This window comes from Balaenoptera musculus, chromosome 20 (genome assembly GCF_009873245.2).
Source record: "Balaenoptera musculus isolate JJ_BM4_2016_0621 chromosome 20, mBalMus1.pri.v3, whole genome shotgun sequence".
NCBI classification, from domain to species: Eukaryota; Metazoa; Chordata; class Mammalia; order Artiodactyla; family Balaenopteridae; genus Balaenoptera; species Balaenoptera musculus.
Genome location: NC_045804.1, coordinates 23593151 through 23610219, shown reverse-complemented (window position 1 = coordinate 23610219; position 17069 = coordinate 23593151). Strand labels below are relative to the sequence as shown.

At 41.4% G+C, this 17069-nt stretch overlaps 2 protein-coding genes across 9 annotated transcripts in view; one reads left to right on the top strand and one right to left on the bottom strand.

Annotated features, from left to right (window-relative positions):
- Nucleotides 1-1245, bottom strand: part of MBTD1 (mbt domain containing 1) — a 67414-nt gene extending 66169 nt beyond the window's left edge. For 5 of the 8 annotated variants that reach the window (XR_005017695.1, XM_036835700.1, XM_036835701.1 and 2 more), the window contains exon 1: nucleotides 733-949. Coding sequence is in view for 4 of the 8 variants with exons in the window: in XM_036835700.1 (XP_036691595.1) it covers nucleotides 733-753 (21 nt within the window). In the remaining 4 variants the exon portion in view is untranslated. Of the gene's footprint in view, nucleotides 1-46; nucleotides 111-732; nucleotides 950-1017 lie in introns of those variants that run through there. The other 3 variants (XM_036835706.1, XM_036835705.1, XM_036835708.1) reach the window with 3 other exon arrangements.
- A 114-nt stretch (nucleotides 1246-1359) lies between these two features.
- Nucleotides 1360-17069, top strand: part of UTP18 (UTP18 small subunit processome component) — a 38399-nt gene continuing 22689 nt past the window's right edge. Inside the window, exons 1-7 of the mRNA XM_036835712.1 lie at nucleotides 1360-1841; nucleotides 3474-3586; nucleotides 6078-6176; nucleotides 8241-8308; nucleotides 12529-12617; nucleotides 13939-14064; nucleotides 14530-14704. Coding sequence (XP_036691607.1) covers nucleotides 1509-1841; nucleotides 3474-3586; nucleotides 6078-6176; nucleotides 8241-8308; nucleotides 12529-12617; nucleotides 13939-14064; nucleotides 14530-14704 — 1003 coding nt within the window. The 5' untranslated portion in view covers nucleotides 1360-1508. The remainder of the gene's footprint in view (nucleotides 1842-3473; nucleotides 3587-6077; nucleotides 6177-8240; nucleotides 8309-12528; nucleotides 12618-13938; nucleotides 14065-14529; nucleotides 14705-17069) is intronic.

Genomic DNA, 17069 nt, shown 5'->3' with positions numbered 1-17069 from the left:
AGCGCTCAGTGTTTGCAGGGGTTTAGGCAGAGGCCAGGCTACCTACCACTTGTCAGAGAGGCTGCACAGGGGACGGCTGCTTTGGGTGACCTCTAATGTCTCTTCCGACTCTGAAATGTTAGGATTCTTATTTCACAAAAGAGAACGCAACGGTCATAAAAGCCCACCGACTTAGAACCCTTTTAAATAGGCGGCCTAGGCGCCTGCTTCCCAAACACCACTCCCACCTCTCCCATCCCACACGTGCCCACCCCGCCCCCTTTCAATTTTTCCACCTCCACGTGCGAAACGCCTCGTGGCACCTGCCCCACAGCGGAGAGGCGCCTTCCCCTGCAAAGCACCAAAACTCTGCCCCCTTGGGAGAAGTGAGGACTCCACTCCCCGATTCTTGGGCGGTCAAAAAAGGAAGTCTCAAATCCAGCCTTTCTCTCTCCCCCAGCCAGAGCTGAAGGGGGACGGGGGGCCGGAACGAAGAGAACTTTCTTCTAAAATTTTTCTTCCAAAAAGTAAAGAGAATAGAGAGAACCCTGATAAGTCCGGGGGTGGGGGGAGGGGAATCCCCGAATCGTTTAACGGCCGGTAGTGGGAGGGGGGCTCCGGAGGTGGAGGGGGCGTGGGATGGAGAAGCAGGCCTGGGAGCGGGGTCAGGGGGCTGCAGGGGTTCCTGGGGTCGGGGGCTGCCGGCGTCCCCCCCACCTGGCACACAAAGCAGCTGCCGCGCTCGGCTCTCACCAGATCCTTTGTGTTTTCCATCAGGGCCTCATGGGTAGGGGTTGTCCGTGCTCCCCGGGCCCGCGGCGCCCCCTCCCGAGCTGGGGGCAGGCGCCTCTCCCCGGGACTACGGCGACTACAGGGGGGGCCCCGACTGGGCCCAGACCGGTGGCGGCGGCGGCAGCCCCCGGATTTCCCCCCTTTAACTCGGGTGGCCCCAGGATATCAACAACATTAGCATAGCCCTCCCTCCCCAGCGCGCCTGCGCCGTGACCCGCGCCCCGATTGGCCCACTTCCCTACATACCCTCCGCTCTGTCTTCCAGCGTGGGACCCTCTGCAGGCTCCGTACTCCAAGGGCCGTACCAAGACAAAGGGGTGGAAAAGGCGATTGGGCTCGTGTAAGTCGAGTGGTTAAAAAGTTAGGAAGAAGAGTAGCAGTTTTAGCCTGTCATCTCAGTTTATACCCTGGCTTTCTTGCGCTCCTTTCAATCAATTGCAGCTGCGAAGTTGTGTTGGAAAAAAATTTCCACTCCAGTCACGCCGCTTCCCCCTCCACCCGGAAGATTGGTTCTCTCGGAGGAACTCCCATACGGGGAGGGGCTCGTGAGGGGATGGGCGTTACACGGGGGGGGGGGGGGGGGGGGGGGAGAGAAAACAGTGCTGGTCACGTGCTCACAGGGCGGTGCAGCCTCCTTCCGGCCCCCTGCGGCCTCAGCCACTGCGGAAAGCGAGGGGCCTCGGCGCACGCGCAGTGAGAATCCACGTGAGCGCCTGCGTTCCTTCTCAAACCGAGCGATGCCGCCGGAACGGAGGAGCCGAGTGAGACCGGACCGGAGAGCCGGAGCGAGACCAGACCGGAAAACCCGAATGAGGCCGGACGATAGAGCCGGAGCGGGGCCGGGTGGGCCGTTCCGAAAGGCTGCTCCTTCATCTCAGCGGAAATCGCCGGCCCGGCCGCGCGCGGCGGCCGCCGTAGTCGCGGCGGAGGAGGAGAGACGGCTCCGGCAGCGGAACCGCCAGACGTTGGAGGAGGACAAGCCGGCCGTGGAGCGGTGCCTGGAGGAGCTGATCTTCGGCGACGTCGAGGACGACGAGGACGCGCTGCTGCGGCGTCTGCGGGGCCCGCGGGTGAGGGAGGCCGCGGCGTGCGGGCTGGGTGCTCGATGGGCGGTGTGCCTCCGGGGGCGGAGCCTGGGCGACCTGTGGCGCAGGGGAGCGTTCAGGTGGGAGGGAACCGGGAATGCAGGCGCCGAGGGGTGCCAGACGGAAAGTCCCGGGAGGGCGGAGACCGCGCCTTTCTCCGCCCCCGAGGGAGCTGCTGCGCCTGGTATGCAGCAGGCGCTCAACACATATTCGTTTAGCTAACTAATCGTGAGCATCTTTCGATTAGTTGCAGTGGCTCAGTTCCACTGTCTTCTCCCCAGACTCCGTTTTTTCTCTCTTGGTCATTCAGTCGCCTGCCTCAATACTTTGCTGTGATTCAGGGGTTCCACTTCGTTTGTGAAATCAGAATTCGTGGGCACAGGCCTGGTAGTCTGTTTTAACAACCACATCGAGTGGTTGATAAGCCAGCTTTTGAGAGTGACAGTGTATTCGTCTATTAAAGTAGTATTTGTGAGCCAGTTTGGCGCCAGATACTTTTCCTGGCAGTGAAAACCCTGCATGATTGATTGATTATAATTTTTTGCATGCTTTTTGCTTTTTTTTTTTTTTTTAATTCTATACCTGTCTTTTCTTCCAATATAGGGAGTCCCAGGCAGTTTCTAGGCACTGGAGGAGAAACAGCAGTGGACGAAAACTAACAAAAATCCCTGCCTCCTTGGAGCTTGGATACTTAGTGGCAGAGGCAGAAGATAAAATTCAAGTTATGTCAGTGAAGTGCTGAAGGAAAAAAAAAAATAAAGGCGTTCAAGAAAGGGAGATAAGCGTGTGTCGAGCGGGCCTGTGAAATTTTACATAGGGTAGTCAAGCAAAGCCTTACTGAGAATTACTCAGTTTGATAAACGAATGCAGACCTAGCAAGTATCAGTTGATTGCCAGAATCTCCTTTGGGTGCTTATGGGAGAGGTTGCAGAATCTAGTTGGGGGATAGAGAAATACTACTGGAAAAATGCTGAACTGTGTGACAGTTTCCCATTCGGGAAAAGAAACAGTTTAAGTGAGGTGGGGTTTGTTGGGCTTTGAAGGATCATAGGCCAATAATAGAGCAAGTAGAAATCATTTGGACATTTCTATCATGTGGTTTTGGGAAAGCTCAAGCTCACTTCAGGTGAAATTCTGTGGTCTAGATTTAGATTTGTTTGGATAGTATAAAGTTTCTTGAGATAGGGGGTCAAGAACAGTTAAGAAAAGTGGAGAAGTATGTTTATGAATATGAAATATGACTTAATTATGACATTCAGTCATGTTATTTTATCTTTGGTGTCTGCCTTTGGTCCTGTGATTTCTGTAGTTCTGTGATTTTCCCTGCTCCTTTATTCATCTGTCAACTTACCTTTTTTACTTGTCTTACTTGGTCTTTTCCTTTCAGCAAGTTGACTCTTTGACTATTCCATCTTACCTCACGTGTCCAGCGGGTGGTGCCATTCTCTATTCTCCTCATTTTCTGTTCGATCTCCAGCATTTGCTGTGGTAGCATTCTGTCCCATAATTTGATCAGAGGGCCATAAAAACAAAGCATTCTACAAGCCACCATTCTGCAAAGTCTGCCACCATGGGGCATGAAAGACTCAGTGCTTGTGGGCATTTTGTCTTTTCTAGGTTCAAGTACAAGAAGACTCAGGTGACTCTGAAGTGGAGAATGAAGCAAAAGATAACTTTCCACTTCAAAAGAAGCCAGTTTGGTTGGATGAAGAAGATGAAGATGAGGAGATGTAGGTTGCCTAATTTTTATTCTGGAGTCCCTCTGGATTCTTCAAAAGTTACTTTGCAGGTTTTAAGAAAGTTCTCTTTCTGAATATGTGATTACGTGAAGACTTGAAAAATACTGGAAAGTATAGCAAAGATCATTCATAATCCCATCAGCGAGGGAGAACCACTGTTAACATGTTGGCATACCTCTCTCCCTCTTTCTTCTGTGCTGTATAGAAAAGCTAAAAGAGCACAGTGTTTGGGGTCAGACCTGAGTTTACCTCCTAGTTTGGCCAGTTCCTAACTGACCATTGGCAAGTTTGGAACCTACCTTTTCTCATGTGTAAAATGGAGATAATAGTAACTATATCAGAAGGCTCTTGAGATTAAATAGTGTATGTAGAGCTCTTAACACAATGCCTGAAATTGAGAAAAGACCAAAAAAAGTTAACCATCATGTGCAATATGTACTTTAAGATGAGAATATATTGTATTGCAAATATTTCTCCCCAATTAAAAAAAAAACCTTTATAAACATTTTAAAATGGATGTATTATAGTCCATTATATGATTTAACCATAATTTACATAGCTATCATTGGATAGTTTTCCTTTTAATAGATTGATGTTGAGATGAGCATCTTTACGCATAAATCTTTTTCTACTTAAAATTATTTAAGAAAGATTCTTTGAGGTAGACTAATTTAATCAAAGAGCAGACATTTTTAAGTTTCTTGATAAATACTGCCAGGCTGACCCTGAGGTTCTGCCAATTTACCTTTTCATTGAAAGGTGTCCGTTTCACTCCATTTTAAAAGCAATGATTTCTCTGGACTTCCCTGGCGGTCCAGTGGTTAAGACTTTGCCTTCCAGTGCAGGGGGTGCGGGTTCAATCCCTGGTGGGGGAGCTAAGATCCCACATGCCTCGCGGCCAAAAACCCACAACATAAAACAGAAGCAATATTGTAACAAATTCAATAAAGACTTTAAAAATGGTCCACATCAAAAAAATATTAAAAAAAAATAAAAGCAATGATTTCTCTTTTTTCAGACATTGTCAGTTTAGGGTGACAATTTAGGGTAGGAAATATCTAACTTGTGTTGAGAAAACTTTTTTTTATTAGTCATTGGTTTTTCTTAAAAGTAGTCTCTATTATGTCTTTGCGTATTTGTCTACTGGAGACTCTTTCATTTTTTTTTTAATTTTTATTTATTTTATTTTTTTTGGCTGTGTTGGGTCTTCGTTTCTGTGCGAGGGCTTTCTCTAGTTGCGGCAAGCGGGGGCCACTCTTCATCGCGGTGCGCGGGCCTCTCACTATCGCGGCCTCTCTTGTTGCGGAGCACAGGCTCCAGACGCGCAGGCTCAGCAGTTGTGGCGCACGGGCTTAGTTGCTCCACGGCATGTGGGATCTTCCCAGACCAGGGCTCGAACCCGTGTCCCCTGCGTTGGCAGGCAGATTCTCAACCACTGCGCCACCAGGGAAGCCCGACTCTTTCATTTTGTTTTTTTATTTTTAAAATAAAAATTGTATATAAGGTGTACAACATGATAATTTGCTATATATATATACATGGTGAAGTTATTACTACAGTCAAGTGAACTAATTAGCATTTCCATTTCTTCAGATGGTTACCATTTTTATTTGTGGCGAGAGCACCTGAAATCTACTCCCTTAGCTAATTTCCAGTGTACAATACTGTCATTAACTGCAGTCATGCTGCGTAATTGCAGCTTTGTACCCTTTGACCAACATCTCCTTTTTTCCTCTACCTTCTCACCCCTGGTAACCATCATTCTGCTCTTCGCTTCTACGTATTCTACTTTTTTCAGATTCCACATATAAGTGAGATTATGCAGTATTTTTCTTTGATGTCTGTTTTATTTCACTTAGCTTGACGTCCTTCAGGGTCATCCATGTTGTTGCAAATGGCAGATGAGACTGTTTATTAATGATTTTAGTACATCAGCTCCTTACATATTGAGAATTTCAAACCTTTATATGTCAAATTTATTGCACATTATTTTCTAGCTTTTTGTTTGCCTTTAAGTTTGTTTTAATGTTGTCTGATGCACAGAATATTTTAATGTTTATGGAGTGAAGTCTTTGACTCTTTTCCTTTTTTTTTTTGCTGTTGTTTTTAGTAAAAAGTTCTTCAGAGAGAGAAATATTTGCCTATATTTTTCCTTCATAGTATTTTAAGGTTTGGGTTTTTGTTTTTGTTTTTTTTTTTTTGTATTTAACTCTGATTTACCTGGAATTTATTTTGGTGAATGGCATAAGCTGTGTCTAGTAAGTAATTATGAATTTGAAATAGCTCTTCAAAGGGTAAACTAGATGATCCGAAATATTGGAGATTCCTTTTTGTTTCGGGAAGAATGGAGAATGTACATTGGAGATGTTCCACATCTTATAAATCTTGACCTATATTGTTTGCTCAAAATACTAAAGGCAGCAACTATTTATGTTGATTCTTTAAGTTGTTGAAAGCATGCTGTTTTCTGTTTTTTTTATAGGGTTGACATGATGAACAATCGTTTTCGGAAAGATATGATGAAAAATGCCAGTGAAAATAAACTTTCAAAAGATCAGCTTCAAAAGAGACTTAAGGAAGAGTAAGTGTCCTTTTTCATGGGTTTGCCAAGATGTATTTATAACCAGTATTTTATTTTGATTTGCTCAGTTTTTGGCTTCTTTGGTAGTCAGATTTCCATTTTGAATTGGAAGAGCATTGTTCTTGGAAGACATGATTAAGTTTTAGTATGGGGGCCTGAGAAGGAATACAAGTACAAAAAATTTTGGAAAAAACTTGTAATCCCGCCATTTAAATATAATCAATGATGTTATTGGTTTTTTTTTTTAACAACTTTATTGCAGTATAAATGCTTTATAATGGTGTGTTAGTTTCTGCTGTATAACAAAGTGAATCAGTTACACATATACATACATCCCCATATCTCCTCCCTCTTGCGTCTCCCTCCCACCCTCCCTATCCCACCCCTCTAGGTGGACATAAAGCACCGAGCTGATCTCCCTGTGCTATGCGGCTGCTTCCCACTAGCTATCTATTTTACATTTGGTAGTGTGTATATGTCCATGCCACTCTCTCACTTCGTGCCAGCTTACCCTTCCCCCTCCCCGTGTCCTCAAGTCCATTCTCTATGTCTGTGTCTTTATTCCTGTCTTGCCCCTACGTTCTTCAGAACCTTTTTTCTTTTTTTAGATTCCATATATATGTGTTAGCATACGGTATTTGTTTTTCTTTTTCTGACTTAACTTCACTCTGTATGACAGTCTCTAGGTCTATCCACATCTCTGCAAATGGCACAATTTTGTTCCTTTTTATGTGTATTAGCTATTTTAAAGTCCTTGTGTGCTAATTCTGTCAGGTCTGTCATTTCTGTTTCTGTTGACTGCTTTTTCTTCTGGTTATGGTTCACGTTTTTCTGCTTCTCTGTATATCTAGTAATTTTGATTGGATTCTGGGCAGTGTGAATGTTGTTCAGTGTCTGGATTTTGTTTTTTGCTTTTAATGTGTGTTGAACTTTGTCTTGGCAGGCAGTTAATTGACTTGGAAATCACTTTGATCCTTTCAGGATTTGTTTTTAGCTTTCTTCTACAGTAGCATTTATTATAGGCTGGTTTAGCCCCATTATTAAGGTATGACCTTCCTGGGATCTCTCCTGAATGCCCTGAGTGTTCAGTAAGGACCCTTCCTCTGACTGGTTGAACTCAAATGTCTGAGCTTTGGTTCTGTGCAACTTACAGCCCCCTAGTAGTTCTTTGCTTGACCTCATGGAGTTTCATCCTACGAGCATGCAGTTTAGTATTCAGAAGAAGTGTCTGTGGACCCCTGTGCAGATTTCTGGAGCTCTTTCTCTTCCTCTTCTACAGTTGACTGCCCCTCAAATTCCTGTTGTTTCAGCCTCTTTCAAGTCTGATCTTTTTCTCCTTGTCTCTGTGTCAGGGTCTTATAAAAATGCCTTGAGGGGAAAATCCCAGTAATGGCATTGCTCACCTTGTTACTTTCCTTCTCTTAGAGATCATAGTCCTATGTTGCCTGTTGTCCAATTTCTGAAAATAGCTTCACATATTTTGTCCAGTTTTCTAGTTACTTATGGCTAGTGGGCTTAGTTTGGTGGACTTGTCTATGATTCTGCATTAAACAGAATGATTCTTTTCAGGCTTCCAAATACCAGCCCTTCAGAATATAACTGTCATGCTTCTCCTGAAGCTTAATTTTTCCAGGATGAAATGCTCCCATTTTATTCAAAGGATATATGATGAAGTTTTGTTTATTTTACCAATCTGGTCGTTTTCTTACAGACATGTTCTAGTATTCTTTTGTGTACTCTGTGTACTATAGCATTGATTTATAACCACAAAGAGATTTCTATTTCTTTACTTAGTCACCAAATCTGGTGTGTTGATATGTGCAACTAAGACAACTATGTAACTAGATGTAAATAAGTAACAACAAATATGTATCCAGGTGATTAGAAGTTCATGAAAGTTACCAATTTAGGGCTATCCTGTGTGAGTAGCCCTTCTGTTCTGAAAGATGATAACTTCTTTGGAAGAGATTCTATTCATGCTCTGACCTATATTCTTTAAATGTATTAAGCTCTATATAAATACAGTGGTCACTACAAAATTTTATTTTTTACATTTTTGCTTAGATTCCAGCATGCCATGGGGGGAGTACCTGCCTGGGCAGAGACCAGTAAGCGGAAAACATCTTCAGATGGTGAGTGTTGACACCTCTGTTTAAGTTGGTAAATAGATTCCTATTTCTGTTCTGTTATTATTTGAGGTTTCTCACGAGGCTTGTTAAAACCTGGTGTTTGAAATATGTCTTTTTTTGTTTTTTTTTAATGTCTGGTTTTGAAGTCTACCATTTCTCTGAAGGAAGCTCTTTTACAATAGTGTAGACATATTTAGTAGCATATTCTTTACTTGTAGAGACAATAATGGATGAATTTTATGATGTTTTTCCTCAACAGAACTATGTTACATTATGGCATAGATTAAGTAAAAAAATAAGTAGTAGTGTTATTTCTTCATTCAGAGCCCCTTCCAAAGACATGAGCAGCTGATCTAGCTATCCACTAGGAAATGGAATGTCTTTCTAAGGAGCACATGTCAGGTTAGGCCCAGATGATTTTTCACTTTCTAAAAACCTATTTTTCAACTCCAGATTTTAAGTTTGACTTGTACCAAAACTGTTTTCTGCTGTTTAGATCTTTGAGTTTAGATATTATATGGATGGTTTGGCCAAGATCTGATTTGAGTTCTTGGAGTTATAAATTTTAGACTTGGAATTGACTTTTGAAATCCTTGAGGAACTTTAGAGTATATCCTCCCATTGTAATACAGGAGCTCCTTTCTTAGCATCTTTGGTATCTGATGAACCTCTGTTCGATTTTCATCATCACCTCTCCCTCCCTTCTCCCCACCCATGTCAGTCTTCATGGTATCCACGTATAGGGAGCCCTTACAAGGAGCCAGTTTTATATAATTCTGTTAGAAAACTCAATCTGTTATTAAGTAGAAACTTACCTTCTGGTTTCCAACCAGATACTTTTAGAGGTTGAAGGACTCTTAGTGATGTAGCCCGACTTTATCTGCTGCAAGAAACTTCTCTACAACATCGGTTAGATGATAATTTAGCCTCTGCTTAAATATTTCAAATAATGTTGTGCTCCTTATTAGACTATTTCTTCCTTTTTTCTTTAAGAACTAATTGTAATTTTTTTTAACTATTGAAATTTAGCCTCCCTATACTCTGTAGTCCTACCTTTTGAAGAGATATAATCTTATCTCTCATTCATATAAAACTCTTCTGTTATTTGAGAAATGTATTTCTGGGTTTTTTTTTTTAATATGTTAATCATCTTGTCCTGTCACTTTTTTTTTTTTTTTTTTTTTGGCCACCCCACGCAGCATGTGGGATCCTAGTTCCCAGGCCAGGGATCGAACCCATGCCCACTGCATTGGGAGTGTGGAGTCTTAACCACTGGACCACCAGGGAAGTCCCATCCTGTCACTTTTTTTTACATGGCATAATTATAAACCTCAGTCATCAGTTTACCTTCCTGGATGAAATATAATTTTATTATCCATTTTAGAATATTGCATTCGTAGAACTACAGCAGTTTAGATCCATGTAATTATAGATTAGGTTTATGCTGACACTGAAGCAGAAAATCTCCCAGATCCCAGTGGCTTAATCCAGTAGAATTTTTTTTTTTTCCCATGAGTACAATTGAGGTGGTGAGAAGGTGATGCTCTACTTAAGGGACCCAAGTTTATAGAGGTTCTGCCATCTTCAGGCTGGGTCTTCCAGTGTTGCCTAAGATATTGGCCACCAGTTGACTTATAGGAGAAGAGAGAGAAGGCTCACCAAGGGAAGTTTTTAATTGGCCTGTCCTGGAAGTGGTACGTGATACTTTCACCTACATTTTATTGGCCGCTCAGTCATGAGGCCACACTAACTGCATGCAATACCAGGAAATATAGTTTGTCTTTGTGCCCAGGAGAAAAAGGAAATGAATTAGGTCAACAGTCAGCCAATCTGTTACTATCTGGGATATCCAAGTCTAATACCTTAATTGTACAGATGATGGGAGTAAAGTTCAAAAAGATAGAAGTGACTTGTCCAAGGTATACTTATTGGCAGAGTGGTGACTACAACCCAGCTTCACAGTTATCTCCAACAGATTATTTGTTTTTATCTGTAAATACTAGATTATCTTTTTTTTTTTTCCTGAATTACCTTTTTTTTTTTTTCCCCCCCCTGGCCCACTGGCATGCAGGTTCCCTGACCAGGGATTGAACCTGTGCCCCCTACAGTGGAAGCACGGAGTCTTAACCACTGGACCACCAGGGAAGTCCCTAGATTGAGTATCTTTAAAAGAGAAGTACTCCCTCCTTTAAACATAGCTATAATGCTATTATCATACACCTTCAGAAATCAATAGTAATTCCTTAATATTACGGAGTTTTACTGTTGCTGTTTTGTCAATTTATTCACCACCACCCCCGCCCCTCCGCCCCCTGCCACAGTTTTCCAGTTTTTTTAGCTTGCTTTGTATTCTGCTTGGTCTTCATAGGTGCTGTTGAACCTGGCTACCTGTCTTTTCTAAGTTTTGGAAATTCTTGCCTGTTTTCTCTTCACATATTGTTTTTGTTCCATTCTTTCTTTCCTTCTGGGATACCAATTACATGTATGTTAAAAAATTTTTTTAAAACATTCTGTGTTCTTTTCTGATGAGATTAGGTGCATTCAGGGTGGTATGGCTGTAGACTGTGTTCTTTTCTGTATTTTCTGTCTTTTTGCTTTCTGTACTTTAGTCTGGATATTTTTTTCTGATCCTTTTTCCAGACCACTAATTCTCTCTTCACGTAATTTTGATATCCTGTGAAAACCATCCACTGGGGTGTTAGTTTTAATTACTGTTTTTCAGTTCTAGAATTTCCATTTGGTTCTTTTTTTTTAATAGTCTAGTTCTCTGGCTTAATTCTGAGTCTTGCCTTTCATTATCTCTAATACGTTAAACATAAATTAAAATTTTTTTTTATTATTATTATTTTTCCTTCCAGTTTTACTGAGATATAATTGACATACAGCACTGTATAAGTTTAAGGTGCACAGTATAATGATTTGACTTACATATGCCATGAAATGATGACCACAGTAAGTTCAGTGAATGTCCATCATCTCATATAGATAAAAAATTAAAGAAGTAGAAAATAAGTATTTTTCCTTGTGGTGAGAAGTCTTAGGATTTACTGTCAACACCTTTCATATATAACATACAGCAGAGTTATATTTATCACGTTGTACATTATATCCCTAGTACTTATTTATCTTATAACTGGAAGTTTGTGCCTTTTGACTGTCTTCATCCAATTCCCCTCACGTTACCCTCCATCTCTGGTGACCACAGACCTGATCTCTTTTTCTATGAGTTTTAAATGTAATATTTAAAAATTTTATGTCTGATAACTTCATTATCTAGATCTCCTGTGAGGATTGTTTGTTTTTCTTTAGGTTTTCAGTTAAGTTATCTTACCTTGTCATTATTTACCTGGTTATATGTCGTTGAGTGGTGGGCATTGTATATGAGAAATAGTATTGATTAACTAGAGGTCTAGGACAATGGTATCTCTTTCCAGAGAATTTATGTATTTGTTTTTGGGTAGGTGGTTGGGCAATGGGCACTAGCAATCCTAGAACATCTTATTCTAGTCAGAGAGTGTGAGGATTCAAAGCCGGGTTTCAGTTCCTGGGAGATTTTCTCATAATTCTTTGATTTTACCTTTAATTTTATGTATAGCCTTTTGTGGCAACAATCCAGAGCCTGGTGGCTTACCAGACCCCTTAGGAACCTTAGAGGGCTTTTGGTGCTAGTTTTTGCTCTCTTAACCCTACAAGTGTTTTATTAAACACTCTGCTTAGCTTCTCAGCTTTCTTTACTAGAATCGTCAGTCATCTCCAGGGGAAAAGCAGCCCTATTACCTCTCTTGGAAATTCTGATACACAGTTTGCTGGCATTGTTCTTTCAGTCAGCTACAAGTTCTAGTTCTTTTTCCTGTGAGTTGTTAAGCTAGATCTGCTGTTCATCCTGTTGCCCATCTTGCCACTGTTACAAGTTTCTCTTTTTAAATTAAATGCTGACCCCGTTTCATCTTTATTTCATTTCATGTTGTTTTAGTCACTGTAGTGAATGTGTCTTTCGTTCCAGAGTCAGGCTTTGATTTTAACCATATACATTGAGGTCTTGTCATCTTCTTTCTCTCCTTCAAATTTATTTTGCTGTTTTACTTTTACCATTTGCAGCTTAAATAAAATGATTGAGGTTGGGAGACTGGGAGGGGAGTTGAAGTTTGAAATATAGATGTTTGGGATAGGTAATGGCCATCTCACTGATTCTAAAGATCAGCCTATGGATTTGTTTGACTTAGATGAAAGTGAAGAGGATGAAGATGATTTGTTGCAAAGGACTGGGAATTTCATATCCACATCAACCTCTCTTCCTAAAGGAATCTTAAAGGTGAGAATCAGTAAAATTGGGTCAATGCAACTAATTACCTCTGAAATCCAATATACTTCCCAGTTACAAATGTATGGATTCCTGTTATCTGTGGGATTAAATGTGCTTGCTGTCATTTTGCCTTGGTAAATATTTGTGTTAGGTTTTTTACGTTTTGCAAAAACAAGATTAAATTATGTTCCCAGGAATTTTTTAGGAATGTTATTTGATTCCTCCTTTTGCATTTCTTGTTCCTTCTGTTGGCACCAGCCTTGTTCATGCTGCTCTCATCTCTCGCCCAGTGCAAAGCAACAGCTTTGTGGCTAGACTCTCCACTACCACTTTCCTTCTTCCTAAGCCGTTCTTCCTATAGTAGCCTGAGGGATCTTTTAAAAATAAAATATCATGTCCTGTCACTTTTCATTGCTCTTTGAAAATATCTGAATTCCTTACCGTAGTCTACCCTGCCCTTCACAGGATCTGGCTTTTGCCTATGTCTTCAACTTCATCTGATGCCTTTTCCTCTTATTCCTTACTCAGGCCACACAGGCCTCCTTTCTGTTTCTTGCACATGCCAAGTTCTTTCTTGCCCCTGAACCTTTGCTCTTGCTCATCCCTCCATGTGTTCTTTAAGCACTGCCAGTGGCCAACTCATTCTTTTCTGCTCACATGACGCCCTAGAAATGTCTTTCCTCGCCATCTTACCTAAAGTGGCACCTTTCTGCTCACATGATGCCCTAGAAATGTCTTTCCTTGCCATCCTATCTGAAGTGGCTTACTCTAGTTACTGTCTAACTCATCACTGTGTCTCACTTGTTCATTGTGGTAACCAAGTGCCTACCCAGCACTTGCTTCAGTTAAATATATGTCAAATGAACAGTTCTCTCTTTGACATAATTTTCCCCATTATAAAATGGTAGCATGTGAATTTAGATGGGGAGAGGGGACCTTATTATGGTAAATTATTAGACAGAGTGATTCTGTCTCTCCCAACCCGGTGCAGATAATTCATTTAGCTCCTCATAGGGTGAATTCACCTCCATTGAAAATGCAGTCACCACAAAAATTTATCTTCAGGGGTTACAAAGAAGACATCATATGATACTGTGTTTTTTATGTAATTGCATTTTTAATGTAGAGGAGGCCCCCGAAAAATGGATTCTTGTATGGTAAAGCACTGTACTAGAATACTAGTTGGTAGCAGAGCTGTCTGTGGTCTTCTGGTTACTCTTCCAATGCGCTTTCTTCTGCATTGTAAACTACTTTATAATGTCTTCATGCTTTAAAGAAAATAATGTTAACCCATTCGAATTGATAAAATTCCAGCTTTATTTTTCTGTAGATGAAGCACTGCCAGCATGCTAATGCTGAACGTCCTACTACTGCTCGGATCTCGTCTGTGCAGTTCCATCCTCGTGCACAGGTTGTGATGGTCGCTGGACTAGATAATGCTGTATCGCTATTTCAGGTATGCATTTTTAAATGAAGACTTGTAGGGACTTCCCTGGTGGCACAGCGGTTAAGAATCCGCCTGCCGATGCAGGGGACACAGGTTTGATCCCTGGTCCCGGAAGATCCTACATGCTGCAGAGCAGCTAAGCCCATGCACCACAACTACTGAGCCTGCACTCTAGAGCCTGTGAGCCACAACTACTGAGCCCACGTGCCACAACTACTGAAACCCATGTGCCTAGAGCCCGTGCTCCACAACAAGAGAAGCCACCACAATGAGAAGCCTGTGCACTGCAATGAAAAGTAGCCTCCGCTCGCTGCAACTAGAGAAAACCTGTGTGCAGCAACGAAGACCCACCGCAGCCAAAAATAAATAAAATTAATAAATTTTTAAAAAAAAGACTTGCAGTGAAAAATGTTTACAATCAGCATACATGGTCTGTGGAAATAATCAAAAGGAATATTTTGTACTTCCTTATAGGTTGATGGAAAAACAAATCCTAAAATTCAGAGCATCTATTTGGAAAAGTTTCCAATCTTTAAAGCTTGTTTTAGTGCTAATGGAGAAAAGGTTTTAGCCACGAGTACTCACAGCAAGGTTCTTTATGTCTATGATATGCTGGCTGGAAAGCTAATTCCTGTGCATCAAGTAAGAGGTAAGGTTTCTAATGAACATATAGCTGACATGCACCCCCCTCCCCCCCAGCCATAGTTGAGTTTGTTTAACAGTATTTACAACCACTTTTTTCCCTCCCCATAGTATTATTAAAAATAAGGGTTTCTTTGGTTTTAGTATTTGGAAAATGTCATGTTGTTGAGATAACATGTTTGAATGAAAAAAGTGGACTGACTTTTTACTGAGTACCTATGGGAAGAAGATCATAATTTGCAAATATATATTCCCCTAGACCAGAAAAGCAGTTGCAAACACTTGGCTGTAAATTAGCAGTTGCTGCAGCAGAAAGAACATGAGCCTGGGAGCTAAAAGACCTGGGTTCTATTTCCTTGGACAAATTATTTCACTTCTCTGATCTGAAATTTGGATGCCCTCCAGTTCTTCTGCTGTTTGTTATAATACAATTTTGGTTTACATTTAAAGGAAATAAAGCACTGCTTTTGGAATTCATAATGTATTTTGAAGAATGAACTACTTGAAAAATACATCTTTTTTATTAGATGAAAATTTATCTTTCCTCTGCCTTATCTATTCTTCTGCATTCTCCTACTCCCATTACCTCAAAAATATAGTGACACCTTCATGAATACTTTGGGAACTAAAGTCCTTGTAATGAAGTTGGTTGGGTTAACATTATAAATCTTGAGAGGTGTTGTTGTCATATGCTACAGCTTGCTGGCAGTTTCCCTGTTAAATTGCACATCTGTGGGGCTGTAAAGGTTACAGGTTGCTCTGTACAGCCTTTTTTCTGCTAGTAGTTAAAAGTGAGTAAGGCCAACTTTAGAAACATTTATGATGTTTATTTTCAGTGTTTCCAGTCTTGTCTTTCCTGTGTTCCTGACACTTTCAGTGATCCTTTCCAAGGGGGTTTTTAATTTATCTATTTATGCTTTAAATCAGTGCTTCTCAAACATTAATGTGCATATGAATCACCTGGGGATCTTGTTAAAATGCAGACTCTGATTCTGTTGTTCTGAGGCGGGCCTGATTCTGCATTTCTAACAAGTTCTCAGATGCTGCTGATGCTGCTGGTCCATGGGCTTCCCTTTGAGTTGGAAAACGTTGAAGTGTCTCCCCATATTGAAACAGAAAGCAACATGTAGTAGTTTTTATTCTTAAATGTCATTCCACTAATCAAAAGGAATGTGCTCTGGTCCTTCCTTGCCGTGCATCCTCTTGGGAAAAGCAAACCAGGGGTGGCTGAGATCCAGTAGTTAGTGATGTGTACTGTGGATCTGCTGGTGTGGAGGGCTGTGTATCTGATCACCGGATTCTTCTAAGACATGGTATTTATCTTTGCCTTTTAATAGTTTTCCTTCTCTTTCCTCAATAAGCGTAACTTGGTAGTAATGATAATTATAATAGTAATGGTAAATCAAATGTATTTCTTCTTGTGTTATGTTATTGAATATAATTCTTAGTCTCGTGATTATAAAACAGTATTAATAACTCGAAATTAATTAAGGACAGTAGAACAAGGGGGAAAATTGCTGACAAGTTAGGATGTGCAAGCCTTACGTGTATGTGAGCTCTTGGTTCTTGCAAATGCAAGTCTGAAAAATGAAGAATTCAGAATTGATGCATTCTGAAGAATTCCGCTTTGAGGGTTCCTTCCACTAACCTGTCAGGGCTTGTAAAGTGGGGTCTGTGGATTCTCAAAATTCAGGGGTCTGTGAAGCTGGATAGGAAAAACATTCCATCTTTATTTTCACTAATCTCTAACTGAAATTTAGCATTTCCTTCAGTTACAAAAGTTTCAAACAACTGTTGTTTTGAGAAGGGTATCATACACTTCAGACTGGCACACAGAAAAGTTAAGAACCACAGATTACTATTTCAAAGTCCAGAAGCAGTTTCAGTTGCATCATTTAGAAGGACAGTTCTTATATCTATATCTGTCCATCTGTGCCGGGTCTTAGTTGTGGCATGCGGGATCTTTGTTGCCGCCTGCGAGATCTTCATTGCGGCATGCGGGAATCTTTTAGTCGTGGCACGCGGACTCTTATTTGTGGCACGCGGACTCTTATTTGTGGCATGCGGAATCTAGTTCCCTGACCAGGGATTGAACCCGGGCTGCCTGCATTGGGAGCACCGAGTCTTAACCACTGGACCACCAGGGAAGTCCCTAGAAGGACGGTTCTTTTTTTTTTTTTTTTTTAAGATTTATTTATTTAATTTTATTTTTGGCTGCATCGGGTCTTAGTTGCGGCACACGGGATCTTCGTTGAGGCATGTGGGATCTTCTCTTGCGGCGTGCAGGCTTCTCTCTAGTTGTGGTGTGTGGGGTTTCTCTCTCTAGTTGTGGTGCGTGGTGCATGGGCTCCAGAGCGCGTGGGCTCTGTAGT